Source organism: Cylas formicarius, unplaced genomic scaffold (assembly GCF_029955315.1).
Source record: "Cylas formicarius isolate icCylForm1 unplaced genomic scaffold, icCylForm1.1 PGA_scaffold_12__32_contigs__length_19106922, whole genome shotgun sequence".
Taxonomy (NCBI): domain Eukaryota; kingdom Metazoa; phylum Arthropoda; class Insecta; order Coleoptera; family Brentidae; genus Cylas; species Cylas formicarius.
The window spans coordinates 13491575-13515227 of NW_026844225.1; the positions used below are offsets into that span (position 1 = coordinate 13491575).

At 34.3% G+C, this 23653-nt stretch overlaps 1 protein-coding gene across 2 annotated transcripts in view; it reads left to right on the forward strand.

The window, feature by feature from the left end:
* The first annotated feature begins 1930 nt into the window (after positions 1–1930).
* LOC132695545 (forkhead box protein P1) overlaps positions 1931–23653 on the forward strand; it is a 130437-nt gene continuing 108714 nt past the window's right edge. For both annotated transcript variants that reach the window (XM_060659853.1, XM_060659852.1), the window contains exon 1: positions 1931–2250. In XM_060659853.1, coding sequence (XP_060515836.1) covers positions 2128–2250 — 123 coding nt within the window. In that variant the 5' untranslated portion in view covers positions 1931–2127. The remainder of the gene's footprint in view (positions 2251–23653) is intronic.

The window sequence follows — 23653 nt, forward strand, 5'->3', positions numbered from 1 at the left end:
GTGACCGATCCAAATGACTCGGTACCGACAAGAAGCTACGCCAAAAAACCGACCTGGAGATAGCAAATTTGATTTTGCCAAAACGTGGACTTTCCTTATAATGTAAATTATAAAAATATAAATATTATTATGTAAATTAATTTTACATTGTTTGAAATAAATATTTCACTTTTGTCACTTCAACCTAAATTTCTCTCAAAAAAATAATAATTGTACTTGGTGCACCTCTTTTTCTTGCAATAAATAAAGTAGAATTGAAATGATACATACATATTTCTTGTAATAGTGTAAGACTTTCTCCTGGAAAATAGAATTTTCTTGCAACAAATATATTTTAGATACGAATTTAAAAAAAAAATCCCTTAATTCGATATTTAATTCTTCGAAACGAATTAAATTGTTTAATTAGAACAAGTGCTTTATTTTCGGGAATTTAGTTCTTTATCTCTGTGTAACAATCTTTTATTAATGAAATAATAAAGAACTATACAACAATGGTAAGCCAATTCATGAGTGTTAAAGTATCCACGATGACGATACGAAACAATGTACCGGAAGAATTTCTAATGAAACTAAATAAAACTAAGAGAAAAGCGATGGTGATAGGAAATGAACACAAAAAATACAAATAAAATTGGTCCAGCAGGTCGCAAGTTTCAACTACTTAGTAGTAGGAATGGTAGAGAAAAACGAAAACAGGAAAAAGATGTTAATCGCAGAACAGGACAAATATAAAATCTGCAACATCCAGTGAATAAATGTCTTCATATAAATGCCAATTTTAATATTTGTTTGTGAATCGTGGGCACTCACTAATAAACAAAAATGCAAAATTCAACCCTTAGAATAGATGATTCACAAAAATAGACACGAAAAACACGAAAGTTAAGAAAGAACCTGGTCGGGTTACCTACAAAGATTGGCAAATATAAGACAAGTATGGGAATCAAAGAGAGAGAGAAAAACGTTGAGGACTAAACCAAACATCGGATGGCATGTGCAAAAAACACGAAAAGCTTGGACCGAAGCCAAGACCATGACAAGGAATAAAAAAGAACGGGGAAAGTTTTTACTTGAAGATTAAACCAGTGATGCTCAAAAACGACATGGAAAGTATAAGGGTAATAGCATTAATAGTAGTAACCTACATCATTATGTAATGGGTTTAACATGGGTTTTCTTGATAACGAATTTTTAAGAAAAGCTAAAAATGTTATATTCTCACATTATGACGAGAGTAGAGTAGCATTTTTTTTTATGTAAAAAAGAAAAAAAAGTCACCAAAATTCCCATTAAATAACTTTCGTATTTCAATTTAAACTGGGTTTTGGGTTTGTATATATGAAACTTTTTTGTTGTGCAAAGTGGTGCGAAATAGTCCGCGTATTCGTAATGCTAAACTGTGCACATCTGGAAAGTACTTTTATTTTAAATAAATGTATATATTATAATATAATACACTATATAAAACAATAATATGTAATATTGGGGCGTTGCATCAAATTACAGAAAATATCAATATTCTCCAATAAATAAACAGCAGTTCGATGCCGTTAACTGACCACAGATTATAATATGGTATGAATCGATAGCAATTGAAAGTCAAAAGTGAATCCGGGCAGTTAACCTATCCCGTCAGGATCGATTAACGACGTACGTTGCCCCGTAGAAATTAAAGGAAAAAGACAAACAGATGCCACGTAAGTCCGCAATGAGTTTTATGCCCGCTTCAGCTCACAACTAGCTAACATTTTTTGTTTGTTTTTCTTCCCCAGTAAACAACATGCATGCAACCCTCTCACCCCACACCGGTCTTCTTGCTTTAGTACAAATATACCAGTATTGATTTATTTACCCCATCCTATGGCAAACAGTACCTACCTACTATGTATGTAAGGAAATACTTTAGTCGTGGACAAACATCATTTCATTATACGCGCTTTCGTGTGGATATTTTATTTTACGTGCGAATCGAATGTGTGTATTTTATTTATTTAAAATATTAATTTTGTGTGCGAATCGGGCGTTTAAACGAATCGATTGTTACGATTTGAATTGGTGGATTATCGCGAAGCTGACCGAGACAAGTGGGGACGACCATCCTATGCAATAAGTCGCGGTTTTTGGATGCGAAAATTTCTGGAATATCATTTTGAACATGGCCACGTGCAAGTGAAACGAGTGAGACGACGCGAGCGCAGACGGCGGAACGTAGACCAAGCAAATGTCATTCACAAAATGCCCGAACTTGTAAGCGACCTACACTTTGCAATTTTTAAACGATTGACGTAAACAAACAACCGAAAAAGTACTAAACTAAATAAACTGCAGAACTACATGGTGGTTAGAGTCAAATAAAAAAAGCCTTAACGTTTTCAGTTTTTCATGACTAATTTATATTTTTTTTCCTTGAAACAAATTTTTCCGAAAAATATTTTCAACTAAAACCAATTTAGTTTAACGATTTTTGAAATTGTTGAAAATTATAAAATATTTTACGCTCTTTGGGAGTACCAGGTTTGTCTGCTGATGTACCACGTACCGAAACTTTTTGTAAATTACAATAACTTTATTTTCCCTCTAAATTTCAACTAGGTAAAAAATAATATTTCACGGTACTTTGACATTTTTTTTCAGGTTACCCAGTTTCTCAATTTTATGATTTAATTAAAGCACCTATCCTGATGTACACTATGTACAGCTATTTTTCAATTTATAGTGAATTTATATTCTCTCCAAAATTTAACCTGGTGAAAAAACAATAAGAAACGTCTATTCACTATTTCGTTTCGGAAATTCAGAAATATCGGTACAAGCTTTTGTGGCAAAGCTCGAGTAATGGTATACAAGGAGTCTCCGGAATTTCCAACTAGCAGAGGAGTACGACAAGGTAATGCCATATCTCCCAAACTCTTCACGGCGACACTACAAGACTGGAAAACTAGACTGGCATAACAAAGGTGTATGCATAGATGAAGAATACCTAAACGATCTAAGAATTGCTGATGGCATAGTTCTGATCGCCAACACTCTGGAAGAACTACAACTACAGATTAATGAGCTACACATGGCAAGCAATGAAGTAGGTGTCAAAATGAACATAACAAAGACGAAAACAATGTATAATGAACTGATAGTTGCACAAGAAATACAAATAAACAATACGCCACTAGAGATAGTAGAGGAGTATATATACCTGAGCCAGTTTATACACAGGTCAGGATCCCTACTCCCAGAAATCAACAGACGGGTCAAATTAGCATGGCGGGCATTCGGAATAAATACAATCATATTCAAATCAAGAATGCCATTATATCTCAAGAAAAGAGTGTTTGACCAATGCGTGCTACCAGTCTTAACGAAGGGATGTGAAACCTGAACCTTAAAAACAGACATAACAAGATTGTTTTCGAAAAATCGTCACTGGACGGGGCAAGTTTGTAGCGCATAGCGCAAAGCAGCTTTGTATTTCAAAAGGAAGCCGTTTCGCGGTTTCTTGTGCTAGAGGGACGCATTGTTTTTCTATCGTGCTCCTACGGACCACTATGGAACTTTCGTAAAGTCCATGTAAATATATTGTGCATACACCCTGTATATAGCGTCTTTCACGTATCGCCGAATTTCAAAGTCACGACAAACTTTGGTAGATATAAAAAATACGTAAGTAATAACGATTTACAATGATGTTATTCCAAGTTTACGACTGTGTTTAAAGCCAATTATCCCATGTTTTATAGTTTTTCATTTACGACGAATAATTTATCCACCAAACCGGCAATTTTCAGGGTCTTTTAGATTTATTTTACCCATAATCGAGACACCCTGTACATATTTGAAAAAATGCGGAAATATAGGTTATAACCCGGAATCTTCCACGTTTCCTGGTCCATGAATTTTTCCAAAATATTAAATGGTTTTCGATAAAATATGGTATTTTTGAAGTCATCGTAATAGCCAATGACGTCATCGTGTCTTGACTGAGCCACCGGAATAGTGATTTTCATGTGGACTCTTTCAAATATCTCGAGCAGTATGTGTGATCGACGGAAACAGCGAATACAAAAATTATAGCTCTTGATGCGGCCTATGACAATGTTTGAACCGATTAGCCATATTTTTGAGGATTTTTGATTTGCGGCTAATAATTTACTCTGGAAAAGAACAATTTTCTGGGTTTTTTAGATTTTTGTCTATAATTGGAAAACCCTGTACATAATCGAAAAAATGCCTAATATAAATGTTAGAGCACTGTATCTTCCGCGTTCGCTGGTTAAATAATTTTGTCGATCGGGTGAATGGTTATAAAAAAAAAACATGTTTTTCTGGAAGCCCGAATAACAAAAAAAAAAAACAATTTCAAAAATTTTTAAAAAATACTTGGTGAAATTTGATTGTCCCCAATTTCTAGTGTTTAAATGTGGGAATAGACTTTTACTTCTCTGGTAAATTTGAAGTCGATATCTGCAAATTTAGGACACTCAACGCATTTCTTATATTGTACGGAATATCGCGAACACCTTATACAATAGGTGAAAACCTTAAATACAACAGTTTGAGCTGTCTATAAGGGGCTATATCGTCATGTAAAAGAAACCAACATCTGAAATACAGTCTTTTAGTATCCAATTTTCAATATTAAGAGGACCCATTTTTCAGTTTTTTTGAATATGCGGCCCACTCTGTGCATTTTTGAAAAAATTTCAAGAATAAAAGATTATGGAGCCAAATCTTGTCCGTCTTCTCGTTCAAGGATTTTGTTGGTTGCATGAAATGATTTTTTTCTTAGACCCTTGCAAACGCGATTTTTTATTATATATATTTTTTCCTAGAATTCAAGAGAATAAAATATTTTGAAAAACCTTATCTAGAACCAATTTTGATAATGATAGGCAAGGCTATTTCATTATAGGGCAGGACCTATGTTGTTTATGTGTCGACGTTTAATACTATTATTAGCATATATCGACTAAAGTGTTTGGCAAATTCAATTTATGCACGCCAATGAGTTCCAAGCAAAATTTAGCAACGTGTACGCGTATATGTACATAAGACGTAACATCGTGCCAGGACGCGACCCCCCCAGGGAATTGCCGTTGTATTTGTACTTTTACATCACTAACTAACCACTTCTCCGTTGTTAAAGTGAAGTTAGCTTTAAGTTCGCTGACTTGTCATACGGCTTTCTTGGCAAACAACGAAGCCGACCTGGGCCCAACTTCCTCTTTGCCTCGTTCCTCGCCCGTTTGACCCACCACACACCTCCCATTCCAATCTTTGTCCCACCCAACTTAACTTCGCATGTTCCATCTGCATTTATTTTGACGAAATTAATTTTTTAGTTATGAAAAGCAATAATTTTTGAACCAAAGCTTAAAAAAAAACAGCTTGAAAGCTTATTCAAGGGAACCTAAAAAAGCGTCTAAACTACCACCCAGATGGAACTACCAGAAAAATTAGTTTTTCAAAAAATTGGTGAAAGTAGCCTTTATATTTTTTAAATTTTCTATAAAATGTTTTGATAGTTTTATAATATTTTCCGTTTTCTGAATTTTGAAAAAAAAAATAGTGTTAATCTCCGAAAACTGGGAAAAATTTACAATTATCGTAAGCGCTATAAATCAAATGACGTTTAAACTCTGTACGTTAGAAGCCAAAGTTATTATTCAGTTATAGCCCTCCGAAAACCCTTGGCTATGTCAAGTCATTTCCCTTCTATCTTTACGGCGAAACGCACCCTTTCCGCGGCTTTCCCCCCGGTCCGACTCAATTTGTTTATAATAGAATAAGGTAGCACTCCAGGGGAAAGACAATAAAAACAAAAACGATAAAAGTAAACGCGTCATTATGGCGTTAGACAACCGTTTCCAAAGTCTCCGCGTTAATATAGTATCAAATAATAATACAAGTTTTCGCCCGAGAAAGATCTTATAATTTTCCGTTTATTTTTTACAATTGGGTGAATTATATATAAATTATTTCTTTTTGCGTTACAATAGATTTAAACTAAACGTCTTTGTTGTAGTAAAACGAACAATACTTGTTGCGCTTTTAACAACATCTCATCATGGTATTTAGAAAAAATTATTCGAGTTCGGTTGAAAAATTGGTTAAGCGAAAACTGTGACCAATAACATCACTTATCTTCGACGACTGCGCTATTATTATAACGAACAACTCACCAATTCCACTATCTTGGTTATAAATTACCTTGTTGGATAAGTATAATTTTGCGCTAAACGAATAAATAATTATAAATTATTATTCATTTTTTGAAGGCCATGAATATTCAGAACCGCAAAGAAATTACACATGAAGCAAATGTGCAGAAGACTTGAATGGCAGAAATAAATAAAATATCTGATATGATTGTTACTTATAAACAATTGTTTTTTAATTTTTCACACGTGTTTATGTGTTTTATATGTTAACCCATATTATCCCAAGCATAAAAAAAATACTTTTTTGCTCCGAAATTATTTATTTTGTTGCACTTAAGAATACATTACATGTGTCAAAAAAAATCGAAACATAAAAAAAATACTGGTGCCTAAAAAAACTACCGGGAAAAATATTAAATAATGATTTGGGGCACACAAGATGTAACAAATAATTTATACATAAATATACAAAAAAAAGTTCAAATTCGACAGAAAACAACTAAAAGTAGATTGTTTTCTAAATACAACCTGATTTGATACAAAAAAACGCATAATATTTTATGGTGCGGGAGCGCACCACTGCTAACACCCTGTTTCATTTTTGGTGATGTTGTATAAAGCATAAAGTATGTAAATGCACATTACACTTATTACAAATGTAAATTGTGTGTCTGTAGCAGATTCTACATCTCGTTCGGGCTTTATTAGCGTGAACAATCACGAGGTGACCTTGATTATCATCTATGGCAGGTGCAAGATTTCTTTGAGTAATTACTTTATCAGTTTTGAAAAGTCGCAAAGCAATGTAAGATTTAAAATCAAATCAATCACTTCGTCATCAAAAAACATAAAAAATATTTCAAGCGGAGTTTTCCCAGAAAACCTATTTTTTAGTTTCTCACATGATCTAAATTCATCCGATATAGGTGTGTGAGTGTACTCAATCTGACCTTTCTTGCATATGACAGTAGAAGCAAGCCTGTCGTTTGCAGAAAGCATACGTCTTCTTTTGAATTCCAGGGTTTCATCATCTGATGAGTCCCTTTCAGGTTCAGTAGTTGATGAATTACAGGACTGTTGAAGGACAGCTGTATCATTCGGTATATGTAACTCGAAAGTTCCAACTATATCAGTTGGTTCCCCAAACTCTTGCAGATTTATGTTATCGTTCATATCTTCTTCGTCAGTCAAGGTATCCACGTCGGGTGGAATATAGACCGTGTCAATATGTTCTGTAAATATTTTTTCACGTTATTTTTGGCATACATTGACAAGGAATGGAATGCTACAATACATAAGAATACGTAAATCCAAATAATACTTACGACTTTCATTGTTATTGTGCTCATCCATCACGGTCTCTTCCATAGCCGCCTCTAATTCCTTTTGAGTCAAATACCTCGGAAATGCCATTTTTTACGAACTGTAATGTTCACTGCACAAGGCACAAACCAATACTAAAGAATACGCTAATTGTTGGATGTTTATTCAACATGCGCTGACTTGTCTAGACTTGCAATAACAAAGTTTTGTTTCACAGATAAAACCAGTAATGCATTTACACTCCAGTAAATATTTTCAAAAAGTAGAGCATAATCAATATAGTATTCCAATTATGTTTTCTGCTATGTGATCTGCATGGTATAGACTTAACAAAAATGGCAATACAAATTCAAAATATTTTTTTTACTATTTTGGATTTACTCGAAAATGTGATTTATGTACCACTTTTGTTAACTTTTGAGGTCATATATAAGATCTTTCCTTTTAACGTAAATTGGCGATGTATACGGTTTTATGTCCTTTAGTAGTGATAATAATAAAATTTCTAAATGGATGTGCAAAAATATTTCCTGGATATTATAAAAAAAGTCATAGAATAGGTGGTGCATTAACGCACCACTGGGACAAAATGGGTTAAGTAGGGTCCGAAGTCATTTTTTCTATGAACACCAAATCCAGGATGTCATCGCCAATTCATAAACGAATTGTTATGCTAAAATCCAGAGAAGAAACAATTTATATATTGCGACAAAAGTGACCACTAATCGAAAAGGAGAGAAAGAAAAACAGTAACCTATGCGTGAAAGCAAAAATGCAATTCAACCGTATCAAAAAGGATTCCTTACTTATCTTTTTTTTGCTCAAATTATGGTTTTCAACAGATTCTTTTTACTCTCAGGCCATAGTCACATGTGGAATACTTTCAAAAAGTTAATTTGGCACAAAATATCTCATTGCTCTTTTGAAATACTACAGGGTAGTTCTTTTTTAGGATTTGTAACTGTAATAGGGTTTATGCTTTTAATTTTGACATTACTACTTACTATACGCATTAATGACATGAATGAGGGAAGTATTTTCGTGCACATCTAAAATTGCTTATTGAGAACCACGGCGAAAAGGGATTTGCATTTTGAATTTTTGGTTAGTTGAAAATATCTATTTAATTATATTCTTATAGTCTATACTTCATATGTTATATATTTCCAACTAACCAAAATCCATTAAGTTTAAGGCCAAAAAGAAGTCGATTTTGACTTTCCCTTCATAAGGCATACGCGCTATAGTTTTCAATTAGCATTTAATTATTTAATAAGTCGACGTTACACCGCGTGTAGACATTTCTCCACGGGCAAACTTGGCATATGTTCAAAACCTTACCAACTTTCCGGGTAAGTTCTCCAAGAAAGGGAGAGGGAAGTGAATAACCGTTATGTAAGTTAAACGACTTCGATATATATACAAGGCCGGTAATTCAAAGAGTTGCCACGACCAACCACCGACGCAGGTTGTAACCCTTTTCGGTCTCGGAGATATTTTGGAGTCAAAGTTGCGACTTGATTGTTCCCTTAGGCCTCCGTTAATTGTCTTGTAATAAGGCAAGAAATGAGCAGCAACAACGTTTCCTACTTTTACAGTAACGGTTCGGCATGGATGGGGGTTCGATGTTTTACGGTTGCAATTCAACGAATATGTACTATTCGGGGGTGGGCGAGGGGGCGTTTTCATTTTAAACCCGCGGAAGGATATCGGAACATCCTCGAGAACTGTGCGAATATACAACTATACGCGGCGATATGAAAAACTGAGACTAAAATATAATTCGCCGGATCTTGGGGCTTATCTACACTAAATAAAGGGGCGATAGGAAGTCAATAAGGGACAGAAAAGCCGTGACGGCAATAACCGAGACAGAAGGAGACAAAAACGACGGAAAAGGTGGTATATAAAGTAGTCAAGTTAAAACGGCACGGGGAGAATCAAAGAACTGCTAACCCCAGCGTATTTCTGCATTTCGGTCGTGCGGTTTGGTTTCCGAGCTGCTTCACACGAATCCCTTTTGGTAACACGATTTCACTCGACAATTCTCGCAATCAAAACCTATGCCAACGGTTTCAGGTCAAACTAATTCGGATAAACGCTAATTTATAGTATACAATAATATTTTTCCGAATATTTCAAAAAAGAATTTGTTAAAAAATATAATAACAAGATTTCAAACATTCCCTAATGATATTTTTTTTTATAGAAAGATGTTTTTATGGGTTGTAGGATCTTGCAAGCAATATTACCCAAATTTCAATTTGCCGACGTTTAAAAATATATCATTCCTTCTTCCTGGCTAATCAAAAAAATGGTTCTGTAGTCACAATTCTGTTGTATGGTGTATAATAATATAAAAATAAGTAATAAAGTATCATTCAACAAATGTACGACATATTTTCCCCGAGAAAAGGTAACAAAAAGGTGAAAATACATAACGACACAGTGCAAAATATTTGAATATACATGCATATGACTATGTAAATAATAAATAAATAAATAAATAAAATAGCTTTTATTTTAAGCACGACGAAGTTAGCTGAGTATGTCACAAGACCATGCAAATTTAGTTTAGTATACCAATCTTACATTACAAAGATATGAATCAAGCATAAATCTAAAACGAAAAACAATAAAAAAACCATAGTAAACAAAGAGGGATTAACAATCTAGGTAGTTTCCAGTAAGAGATATTTTTTTAATGAAAAATTAGAAGCGCAATGAGAGGCATTCTGTGATTGGCTAACCTGAGAATATTTATTAAGTAGTTTAAGAGATGTATAGGAGAATGAACTTTTAGTCATCGGCTTCTTGATTTTAGGTATTTCATACTGGCAATTGAAGCGGGGCTCACGGAAGCTAATGCGATTTTTACAAGTCAGTTTTTCCAATAACTATGAGAGGCATCCATTTTAAGTAGTTTGTGAAGAAAACAAGCAAACTAAAATTCTTCTCGGCTCGATATATTTAACCATTTTAAGAAATATGTATTTGCGTGTAGTCAGCATAGCTGTTACTATTGAACTCACCAAAGCAACCCGACATATCTGCTGTATAAATAATAAATAAAAGAGGTCCTAATAATGAGTCTTGAGGGACTCCCCTGTCAATTTCTAAGACTGTCGAAACTATCTGTGATCCAGATAATTACGAATCAATTGAATCGTCTTAAATTTAAAGTCGTAGTATTATAACCTAGCACAGAGCATAGCATGATTTCGGGCATCGAAAGCTCTACTATAATCTAATAAGACCAAAGCCGATGTTTACCCTTTATCTGCTGCTGAGAGACTGTCATAGAAAACTTTGAACAAAGTCGTAGCCGTACTGTACCCTTTGCGAAATCCTGACTGTAATTAAGGTAATAGGTTGTTTTAGTTTTTACTGAATCGAACTTGCTAACATTTTGCCATTTCGAAATTCAGGAAGCACTTGTGCGAATCTGTTGTCAAATTTTAATTAATGCAGCTTTGTTTATGGCTTCTGCTTAGACAATGAATGTAGGTGTGGAATTCAAAAACTTCATAACGACACTTCTCCATGTTTTAAATATTACAATTCAATATCTAACAATTGTGTGAACATAAATACTTTAAATTAAGTATTTTCAAAATGTATACGGCCTTTGGGGTTTAGTAGGGGTCTAATAAAAGGTCGATGACACTCCTGATAAGTTCCGATAAATTTGTTTGTAGAACCTATTATTATTAATATGTATTATTATCATTAAAACGTTTAACAAAGTTAATCGTAGTTGTTAAATAAACTTGTACTCCGTTCTGAACCCAAGATCGAAAAACACGAGAAATTTTGGTATTCTAAGAAACATACGACCGTTAAACATTTGGGGAGTATTTTACTGACTTCGTTCATTAAAACAAAAGAAATCGGGATACACCTATTTAATGGTCGGCAAGTAATAAAAATAATTAAGCGATAACTCGATCGGGAGATCAATAAACATCGAGATTTTATTGATCATCAAAGTTTCACCAATTTTCCTAGAGCTAACGCTTGCGCGATCTATCCTGACGCGCGAAAGATACAATTTTATTTTAGTAAAAACATTTCCAAGAACTTTTAATTTATACGACCCGAGTTCTGAAGAAAACGCGGAAATTATACGAACGAACGGCCCGTATGAACCAGCAGTAAATCTTAACTCTATGACCTCTTACTCTCCCCGAAATGATATTATTTCTTATTTCAAGTCACATTCGGGGTGTAAGTGGGAAAAATTAAGTTGGACGCTTTTGGGTCGGGAATTGTGGATGTTAGAACCGATGATGTGAGTTTTGCATCTCCTTGATACGCTTCGATTGCTTTTATTGACTAAAAAATCAACCGGGACTAGCCGGAATACGAAATTTCGTTGCCCGTATTACGACCAGTGGCGTAGACGCTACAGAACGACTAACGCAGTTCTTCGTATAGATAACGCGAATATCTCGAAGGTCTAATAAAACGAGTTATACCCTCAAACGCTCGAACTTGAAGCGGTTATCAAACGAGAAATAAGTGAGTAATCATGATGGATGTGCTGGGTCGAAAACTTAAAGTGCGCCGCTGCACGTCCACATTGGTGTAAATCAAAAAGTTGACAAACAAACCCATGTTGATGAGGGGCATTCATGTGATACGACAAGAATCGAACGCCTTCCCTTTTTGTATCTATTTGAAGGGACACTGGTCGCTAGAATCCGATTTCGTTCGAGATCGTTGCGAAGTTTTGAAAAGGCAAACTTGGTGAACGATTTTGCAACAGAGAGACTCGATTTAAACAAATTATTGACTTAATTGGTTTTAAGTTCGCCAATGTTAACATCATCGCAAACGTTAAAGCACGGAATCGTTAAAACGTAAAAATTTTTGTTCACGCGCAAATACGCGTCTGGGGTTTTAACGAAATTTGTATTGTTTTGTTGATTTCGTGCGTTATTTGCTTTAGATAAACACGACAATTTGTTTTAACAACGACAATATGGCCTTTAGTTTATCTCGCACAAACAAATAAAAAGTGTTATAATTAATAAATACGGGGAATATACATATCTAACAAATTTCTGGATTGTGTAATTTTCGCTTTAATGTGCTGCATCGAATAAGTTAAGATTTTTCCACATAGAAGTAAGATTCGTAAAAAAATACAATCTATTTTGCTTATTAGATAAGTTTTTAAAATATTGCAAGTTCATGGTAGTCATCTTAAAAGGCAACGCTAAAAAGTGTTATAAAAACAGTTCTCTTATATTTCCGTTACTTTCATTTTACTTACTTATTTACTTAAGTTTTACTAAACTTCAAACTGAAATTGCAGTGAACAAATTTATCGATATAAATTCTCCCGATTATGTTGTGAAAAAGTTTTCACTTGAAAACGGCTAGTGATACTTTCTAGCCGAAATATAGTGTTCAAAACGTTTTTACGTGTTGACCAGAATCAATCCATGTCCACCTTTAGAGAAGTCATTAAAAAACTTCTTCCAATTCTCAGGAATCCTAGAGAACATTGTTAACCACTTAAAAATTTGTATACCGCATTGCTTAACCTCCTCTCTCATATGGATTGCTAAGTTCAGGTGGTTTTACTGATTACTAGAAGAAAATTGCAAGTACTCGAAAGTGTATCTTTAACTCATTTACAATAATATGTCTAACAGAAGAACATTATTGAATAACCGAAGTAATTTCTTGTTAAAGCTGCAAATTATTATTGCGATTTTTTGACAAGATCTGAAAGGCGAATATTGCGAGTACCAAAAAGAAAGAAAATGCTTTTCGTTTTAGATAACAAAAAATGTTTATTACACTGGAAGCTCTCAAACCTATAGCTCCTACAATCAATTTGAGAAAAGAATAAATAAGTTCAATCACTTTTTTTTATAATCCACATCCATTTCCGTTTCCCAAAACCACCATTCTCTTTTTTTATACCACCAGTGTTGGAATCTGATGTAAGGCAAGCCATACTCAGACTTAAAAATTCAAAGTGTCTGGACTATTATATATTGAATGCCAGCATTTTCAAAAAATGTCTAACTTCACTTTTAGGACCCATTATTACCATTATTAATAAATCCATGGAGGAGGGGGTTTTCCCCCAAAAACTTAAGATCACAAAGATTTTGCCCTTGCATAAAAAAGTGGATCCAGAAAATCTAGATAATTTCAGACCAATTGCAATTGTTCCAGTAGTAAGTAACATTTTTGAAATTATAATTAAAGACAATTTAATGAACTACTTTGAGGACAAAGGACTGTTTAATCAGTCTCAGTTTGGTTTTCGCAGAGGGAAGTCCACTATTCGGGTTTTGGTTACATTAATTGACAGTGTGGTTGGAGACCTGGATGAGGGTCGCTCAGCTTCGGTCACCATGTGTGACCTTTCGAAGGCCTTCGACTGTGTTGACATTGAGATTCTGGCTCAAAAGCTTGAATACTATGGCGTCAGAGGCAATTCACTGAGTCTGATTGAATCGTATTTGGCAGACCGTGTGCAATATGTATATGTTAATGGTACCGAGTCTAATATGGTAACGGTTAATAGGGGAGTTCCCCAAGGATCCATCCTCGGTCCCCTCCTGTTTCTAATTTATATTAATGATCTGGTAAAGGCCGTCGATACGGCGAACTGCATTCTATTTGCCGATGATTCGACCTTGATCTCTTCGGACAAGGATGTTGCGACTTTGAAGGTGATGGCTGACGCTGATCTTCAGGCGGTTGACCAATGGTTCGCCGCCAATAAACTTAAGCTTAACACATCGAAGACGAAAAAAATGCTAATAACATCCAACAAAATAGCTGTAAAGTCACAGCCTGCTAAGCTTCTAGGTATCTTTCTCGATACCTTCCTAACCTGGTCGGCTCATATCGAGTATCTATGTTCCAAACTCTCGTCTCAAATCTTTGCATTAAGGCAATTAAAAGACTGCATTTCGCAGAAGACCTTAATGACTATCTACTTTGCACTGTTTCACAGTCATCTGACCTATGGCGTGCTTCTTTGGGGTAACTCTTCAGATGCTGATCGGGTTTTTCGGCTTCAGAAGGCAGCAGTTCGCATTCTCCAAGGGGCTCCTCCTGGAGCACATTGTCGTGAGCTTTTTATTAAATTTAAGATTCTAACTCTGCCTTCCCTATTCATATACTACAACCTTCTGGAGGTCCATGCTGGTTTGCAGAGGTATCCTACTCATGGTGACTACCACTGCTACGACACACGCGGATCTAGCAATATTGTTCCACTTAAGTCTAGATAAGCCACTACTCAGAAAAATAAACTAAATTTGAACATATATAACATATTTGTGAACAACTATAACCGCTTGTATAAAGCTAACGCTAAGCAATTTACGATAAGTAAATTTAAGTTATCGGTTAGAAGCTATCTTTCCAGTTATGGTTTTTACTCAGTTGAGGAATTTCTATCGCATATCCCAAGAATATAGTGTATACTGTTAACTCAAGCAAATATTTTTATTTATAATTTTTTTTTCCTATAAACATATGTTTATATACATATTATTTTTTCTATTTCTGGTTAAATTTATCAAATTTTTGTTGTATTTATATTTTCTTCTTTTTGTTATTGTTGCTGTTATTTCTATTTTGTTATATTACTGAGTTTCGACTTCACAAATACATGTATTTATAGGTGGTCAATAAACGATATCTATCTATTATTATTATTATTATTATTATTATTATTATTATTAATTCCTAGATATTGTTTTTTTATCATTTACTTTGAACATTTTAACAGGATTTAAAAATGCGTTGTCTTAAAAAACATTTAAATGTAAGGGTTTCTCTTATTTGATTGTACCAACCCTGGTGGCATAATATCTACAAAATGGACGGCAAAAAGGTACGAACAGATGAAAAATTTTATTTTAAGTACGTAGATATTTTCGTGGCCCCGAAACGAGCGAGACCAAGATAGCACTCGACATTATACCAATTTTATCTCGAAGTAAACAAACAAACATAACACAATACAGCAAATACAAAGTACACATTCTACAACAAAATTTATTTACAAGGCCTTACAACTAGCAACGTATGTACTTTGGTATTCTTTCATACGCATTTTTATTTGATAATGGCAAAACTGATTTTGAAACTTATCTCGGCGGTTATTATGCAACAAAAATTTCCGACAATTTTTTTTCGTTTTGGAAACATCATCCTGTCAACAAAAATCGAATAAAATCTTTTTGGCCATTTTTTTAATTTGAATATAATTTGACTTGAATAGAAACTCTTCAAATTCTGGAGGGCTTTACATGGAAAGGCAATGAAGATTCAATAATTATATCGACCGAAAAACTAGAAGAACGAAATTTGGACGAAATATTTTTTTAAAAAGGTAACACGTTCGTGCTTCTCCAAGCACGTGTCTTAAATAGTCAAGGTCGGGGAACGGGCAACGTTAAAACATGTTCTAATATTTTGTTTACATTGATATTTAGCTAATACCATTTGTACGAAAACCCAAGTAAACAAATCCGCAAAGGAATACATTTTGTATAAGAATATCTGCATATATAGCGTAAAAGTAACGCCAATAGCGTCGTTCGCATGGCATACATTTTGCTATCATCTGATTATCTCTATTTGGGTAATCAATGGATTGAAACAGCTGATGGGATTTTATAAAATATGAATTACTCCTTCTGCCTCTGACTAATGCACAAATTCACAACTACACGAAAGCGCTCAAGAGTTTCTTCAATTTGATAACTTGTAATTTTAACCTTATGTATGTTTGCGTTTTTTTTGCCCAAAAAGTAACGATCATATTGTTTTAAAAAAATATTTACTTTTTGTATAATAGTAATAATAATAATAATAATAGTGTTTATTTCTATTAACTTTTAACAAAAGTATCGGATAATGTCAACAAGTAAAAAAAAAATACATTTGAACACTAAAGTACAAACTTTAAAAACAAATACGTACAAACACACAAAGTATATCACACTGAGAGATCGGCATTACTACAATCAAAGTATTCCTCGATAGAATAAAAAACGTTCTTATTCAAAACGAGCTTTCATTTTTGCTTCAATAAATGGACAGGCAATATCTGTCTGACTTATGACTTGGTACCTGCAAATTAAGATTAGCTCTAAAATTGTAATCTCCATCAATTCTGGTCATGCAATAATTGGATAGTTTACTCTTTATGGAAATTATGCTATTTAATATAAAAAGAGAGGGAAAAGTTAAAATATATAATTCTGTTCGAAAAATACGTTTTTGTTGGACAAAAACTTCACTGGAAGAGTTTCCCCAGCATATAATAGCGTAAGATAAGCAAGATTGAATATGTCTGAAATAGTACAATAGTAAAAGTAAGATCCACACCAACATGTATGCATATGTTAAACCTTTCTAAAATTAAAGCAATAATTAAAAACAATAACAAATAAGATAAAAAAAGTGGCAATGCAACCAAAAATATTCATTTTTGATATTTGTAGTTATTTTTGTAGTCTTTGATTCTGAAGCTGGGTAGTTTTGGTTAATTAATTTGTATATACTTTGCTTTATGATTTAAATAGTATAATAGTACATTATCCTCTTACAAGTTCAATTAAGTTTGATAGACGATACCTTAGTCATGAGTTTCTTTAGGTACAAGCGGTGCACAGCAGAGCGATCCAACGACCGTTCCTGAACTGTCCTGCTGATGCGCAAATCAATAAAAGTGTTCCAACCGTGATCGTTATCATTCTCAATCGATTCTATTTACGTTCCAACTAATGTTGCAAAATAGCAAAATTTCCGTGGATGTACCTCAAAGGCTTATTGTCGATGCCCGTAAAAATGTAAATTCTTCAATCTAGAGTAGGGTAATGTCTATGTTAATACCTATGTTTCTAAACAAAACAAAAGAGGAGTAAAAAAAAGCTAGATCAAAAAATAATTGTAGACAAAAATCGCTAATTGTATCCGTTTCATGCTGCACATCAGACACTGAACCCATAATTCCCCCTCTGTATCATCCTTGAAGTGCAGAACATGCATACCGTATCATCGTTATTTGGAGTTTCAGTTACTTGATAGTTTCTAGCAGCCGTTCTAACGAACCTTTGGTTATTAACTGCTTCTATCATACTATCCCGACCTCAAACTTTTCTTATATTTGTAAGTATATATTTTTGTGTGTTTTATCTATTGCATCTGAGAGGAACAATTGCAATTAGTATGAGTCCAAATATAAGCCCCGACTCATAGTCAGACTCAGAAGTGTACGTTTAAATTTTATAAATATAAATACACACTGTTTCACGATTCTTACACGATTAATGATATCCGCACTACACAAAGCAAATAATTCAGACAGCAGACAATTTCCACTAACCGTGTAAAAAACATTTAAATTATCACAGAAATGAAATTCTGGCGCTATGTCAAACGTGAATCCAGATTGGGCGATAGTGCTTGTATAAAGAGAAATTTAAGAAACATTCGAATGATGGGGCTGGGGCCACTCGGTTTGTAAAAGTATCAAGATTTTCCATATTAACAGTGCCCATATTAGACCTCTCGCCTTTACTGGCATGGTTTAAGTTGGGTAGTCCGCTGTTTAGGCTTCGCGAGGACAGCCGGTATAGTAAATTCGAGCGAATCTGATGACCGACGGCTAACCCTCTCTTTAGGCGTAAACGGGGATTATCGACAAATACGACCCTGCGGGACGATATCCAGCAGACGAGGCAGGTGTAGTTGGTTTGCTTTTGCATTTCTCTAACTCTAAATATAACTGTGTAAACAACATCTCTCATACGGGCGAGGCGAGCGAGCAGACAAGTAAACAGTAAACAACACGGCACAAAATGTGTGCCGCACAAACGAAATGTGTGTGTTACGCTGCTTTCAGTACGAATCTGACTACGCGGTTCGTTGTGAGGCCCGGTTTGTCCGACGCGACGGCTCTCTCCGTGTCGTTACTTAACATTGCTCTCGGTATCAAACGTCTAACGACCGCCGCCGCTAAAAACAACACGTCTAACCTCACATTTCGAAAGGCCCGCTCTTTTTTTTTTGTTGTTGTCGGATTGCCCATTCGGTCGTTACGTAACCGAGAATACCGTGTCCGTATTCGCGAGTGTCTTGTGTGACGTAGTTCTCAGCTCTCCCACCAACCCCGAAGGAAAGGTTTTTTGAATTTCGCGCTCGTTTTAACTTTTAACTTCGTTCCTGGTGTGATGAACTGGTACGTCCAACTGACATATAACCGAAACGGATCCCGCGATTGTTCTTTCGTTTGAAATACGCTGAGTTGGGTCACACTTTTCATTGCCGCACAAAAAAAAAAAGACAACAACCATTATGTAAATTCTTAATTGCATTCATTATGGTAAAATTTATTGACTTTGTTTACTCGGTATTTAGATCTGCAATTTCTAAAGGTCAATTTTGGAATTGTTGTTCTATGCCGCGATGCATTTTTAATTTCGCGAAAATACGTAAAGCGGAAAATTCGTTCGGGAAATTTGTTGTTTCATTTCCTGTCCGATTCGATTAGGCTGCTGCTAGCAACTAAAAATATCCCGAACGAAACCCAATTTCTCTTGCCCTAAAACCAGCAGTTCCGTGCAGTTTGTGCCGTCCCCGCTCCCCACGCCCCCGGCCCAGCAAATGAAAATTATTGAAGGATAAGCTAAAAATAACATCAAATGCATGGAAACAAAAAAATTGTAAAAATTAATTTTATACATGTATGAGATGGTATTCTGTATTAATTTAAATGTAGGTTTTTAATTAATTAAAAAAGAATTTAACACCGTAGTGACACTTACTGGCAGCACCTATTTTTTAAAACTTAGAAATCAAAAAACCAATTTAAACATTAATAAAAGAATGGGAAGTGGTATTTGTTAAAAAATAATCGACTGAACGCACCATCTGATTTTTATTATTTAAAATTTTTGCATTTTTCTTCATGATTGTTTAAGCAATCCAGAAAAGTAGTCATCCATCGCAGTTAATTATTTAATACAGTGTTCCCTGTCCGTTCACAGCGCACGAAAAAAGCAAAAATATTATCTACATTGTATCCAACAGATACGTTTAAACAAATTTTACTGTTTTTGCCAACAACTCGAGAGACCACAAACTGGTTACAAAATTTTCACCTTACCAACAATGATTTATTTAAACAAGCATGCGAATTTTTAATTGCCATGTTAACAGCCTTATCCAACAAATGCTTTTATTTATTTTTATCGGCAAATAATAATTTGTAAATTGCGTTCCGTCTTTAATACACATTATTCAATCCCGTAGGGCGATAATTTTTGAAAAAATATCCCAATTTCCTAAAAATAAATTTCAGAATTTAGAAAACTTCCATTTAAAAAGTCTAATAAATCTGGTAGTAGAATTGTTTCTTATTAAATAAAACACATAATATTTAAACAATCAAAGTCAACAGCCTATTGTTATTTTATCGTTGTTTATTTGCGAATTTTAACAACTATACCTACGATTGTGTCGTGATATTCTAATTATTGTCGATTTATACGGTAAGTTTACCACAAAATTAAACGTAAAACTGGAGACCAACATCGTGCATTTTCGCAAAATGGACGTAATTAACTCGGTCGGTGTATTTCCCTCATATTCGGCATTTCGATGGAACATTTATTGTCGCCAGTACAAAAATTACGTATTATTGTTTGAAACACTAACCCTTGCGCGAAGTGCTTCAAAATTGTGCAACTACCGCAAATTCTATTCACAAAACAACAAATTTGGACAATTTTCATTCACGTGTCTCTATCGCAAACATCGCGTTTGACGTAGTTACGTCAAATTTTGACGACCCGTGACGTAATTGAGCAAAGCCGCTTCGATTCAATGTTAATAGCACGTTTACCGTTATAGGGACCCCCAATTAGCATGAGTTTCGTCCAAATATAGCACAAAATTTATTTATTTCTTTGAATTGGGTAAATAATATTATTGTCTCTTAAATTAAACTTTGTCAGGATAACATTTAGTTTTTAAATTTAAGTCCATCAGAAATGGCGACGTCTATTGCACATAAAATAATACAGTTAGCAATTACAATGACTCCTAAAACGTTTTAGTACGTAAATCCGAAAAATAAATCAGTTCGGGAAAAAGGCGCGATATTATTTTTCAGGCTTGCATTTGAAAACATTTTATATAATCTGTAGAGCGCGTCGTGTAAAAATGTCACCGCACTAAATGTCAGAGTAAATAAAATAAAACAATTTCAATGGTATTTTTCAATGTGGAGGTACTTTTTACTAGGGATCGTTTTGCCTGTAACCTAATTACTCCTATTTTATGCACGAATATTTACGTGTGCCAATTTTTTGTAAAATAAGGTAAAATAGTTTGCCTTGTCGCTGCGGGAAATCGTTTGGGGCACCTTTGTTTGCGACAGTCTGTAGATATTTATTCGGAAAACAAAGTTACGACCCCTTCCTTCTACCTCCTGAAGGTAAATAAACTAACATCTGGCCTATCTTGTGTTTCAAATCGTCAGACTACCCGTTTCAAACGTTTTTGCACTACCTATCGGCGTGTGTTCAATATATACAGGGTGTAATTCGATCGAAGACAAAAACTACACTTTAGAACTTGTTTTTCAGAGCGAAGTGTTCGAGTGTTTTGAAAAATCGTATTTTCATTATGTTATGAACAAGGAAACAGAAAGTTGTATTTTTAATTTGATTAAAAAGAAAACATAAGATTAGTCAGTGTGTTTCCGGAACGAGCTTTAATATCTATGTGGTTAGTACTAAAATCAAATAAAGCTATTAACTCGCCTATTAATAAAAACAGAGTGAAAAAAAGGTTTATAGGTGACAGGTCTACACGTGTACGTTTCATATGTACCCTATTTTCAAATGTGACCTTTTGTAATTTAATTTCATCCCGAAAAGTAGGGAACTTGAAAGTACCCCGTATTTATAAAAAAAAACAAATAATTTTAATGTCGGAACATGTTAGCCAACGATAAAGCAACGAAATTCCATAAAATTGAAATAGTGCTGAACTATTATAAGTGGCTTGCTAATGCGGCTTATAAGTGTAATTTAAGATTTACGAAAACAATTCTAAATATAAACACATATGTGTTTATAATTTTGTTTATTCTCGGTTGACAGAGCCGGCATCGGATGAGGGCAGCAGATGCACGCGTTTCAGTCGTCAAGTTTTAAGGCGAAAATGTCGTTTTTATACGGTAGCCTTCGGCATACATAGGCTGTCGTTTTAAAATAGCGACGATTCTTGTGGCTCGCCCAGTATATTTGTGTGGCGTAAAAAAATCGTTCACGCCCTTCTGTGAATGTTTATTTCGGCGATGTAATGACGTGTTCTTAATATTTACTTTACCCAATCGATGGGTATCCAAGCAAAAGTGCGTTTCTAAACAAATCTGTTTTCTTTCATACGTCTATAACATAAACCGCTTTTTGAGGATATTTGCGAACTATTATATAATGACACGAAAATAAACAGGATTCTGTTTTTTAAGGAATCCGCAATAAATTATAATTAAATATTGTTTACACTTTTGACCGGGGCTTGGTCAATTAGTTTGTATATCGGTTTTATATACCCATTTAACTGACATACAAATTCTCCTTTATTTAAACAAGCGTTAAGTATACAAAACTTTAGTTTTTCTTTACGCCGATGTTTTCTTAACACAAAAACATAGTTTATCTTCGTTTGTATTTAAGTCCAGTTGTGTAGGCTTACTTTAACCTTAGCCAGCAGTTAAATTTTTATTTAAAATGCGAAACAGATATTTAATGTATACGATTTTAGTAACTAGTATATTTGTGATATCTCCTAGTGTAGTCAAAAATTATTACGGAAACTAATAATTTTTATGTTATGAAATACAAGCTTTCATCATCATCATTTAGCCCCTTTTCTAATAAATAGTTCTCTCCCTATTGTCTTCAGTTTTCTCTATCGTGAGTTTTTTTTTCTTCTTTACTTATGTGATCTTTCGCGTGATCTTCTTGCTGAATACGGTCGCCAATTTCAAATTTCCCTATCGGATTTATGGTTTCATCTATTAGCGTTCGTTGTGACCTGCCTATCTCCATATCATTGCTTTTCTAGTATTTGAGGGAAATTCCTATCATTTTCCTTTTTATAGAGCTTTATTCTGTCTAGATTTTTTCTTGTAAAAGTGTATAGGGACCATATCAGAACTGGAACAACGCAGGACTTTTGTTCTTAGACAATACGTAGAGTTTCTTAAATACGAACCAGCTCATTCTTATGCTTCTATTTATTTCAAAGGATTGAGTATTTATAATATGATGTTTAGTGCAGGTAACACTAAAGAATTTATTAAATAATTAATTTATATATTTAACATTTTAAATTGAAAATTTATTTAATTATTGAATCGGCTTTAAAATATGTTTTAAACGAGTTTAATCATACTTTTTACAAACCTTCTGGATTCCTCCTGTGTAGCAATGATGCCGAAAGCAATCCTACACTTGCCACTGTGGTCCTTCCTTACATTCAAAATATCACTGACCACATATCAAAAGTTCTAAAGAAGTATAACGTCAAAACAAGATTTACCAGTTGTCCAAAAATCTCTCAACATCTTCGGTCCGTCAAAGACAAAATTGCATATGCGGCAAAGAATACATTGGAGAGACCGGACGAAAAATATCAGCTAGGCTCAAAGAACATGAAAGAGCCGTACGACTAAGAGAAATAAACTCATCAGCTGTTGCCGAACACACTCATGGAACCTGGTATAAAATCAGTTCTTCTACCATCGAAAAATCCGAGAGTTTATAGAAATCTATAAACAACCTAACAATCTCAACCGCGGCTGAGGTCTCTACCTGTCACCATTTTGGGAATCACTCATCCGAGACGATGTTTATGCCTCTCATTAGCGCCCCCCTCAAACAATATATAGACAGGTACAGAGCAAAATGCGAGCCAGTTTCAGTTAAGCTCTGAAGCAGCCAACAAGATGATTGGCCAAAATGTCAGCAATTTCGACTCAGCAAAAACCGACAGTAGCCTGTGGAAGTTTCTTAAAAAAAAGAGTTTAATCATGTTTATCATAACCTCAATAAACTGTGTTTTTTGATCTTTTGAACTCTTTGAGACAAACTTCGTAAAATATTTTA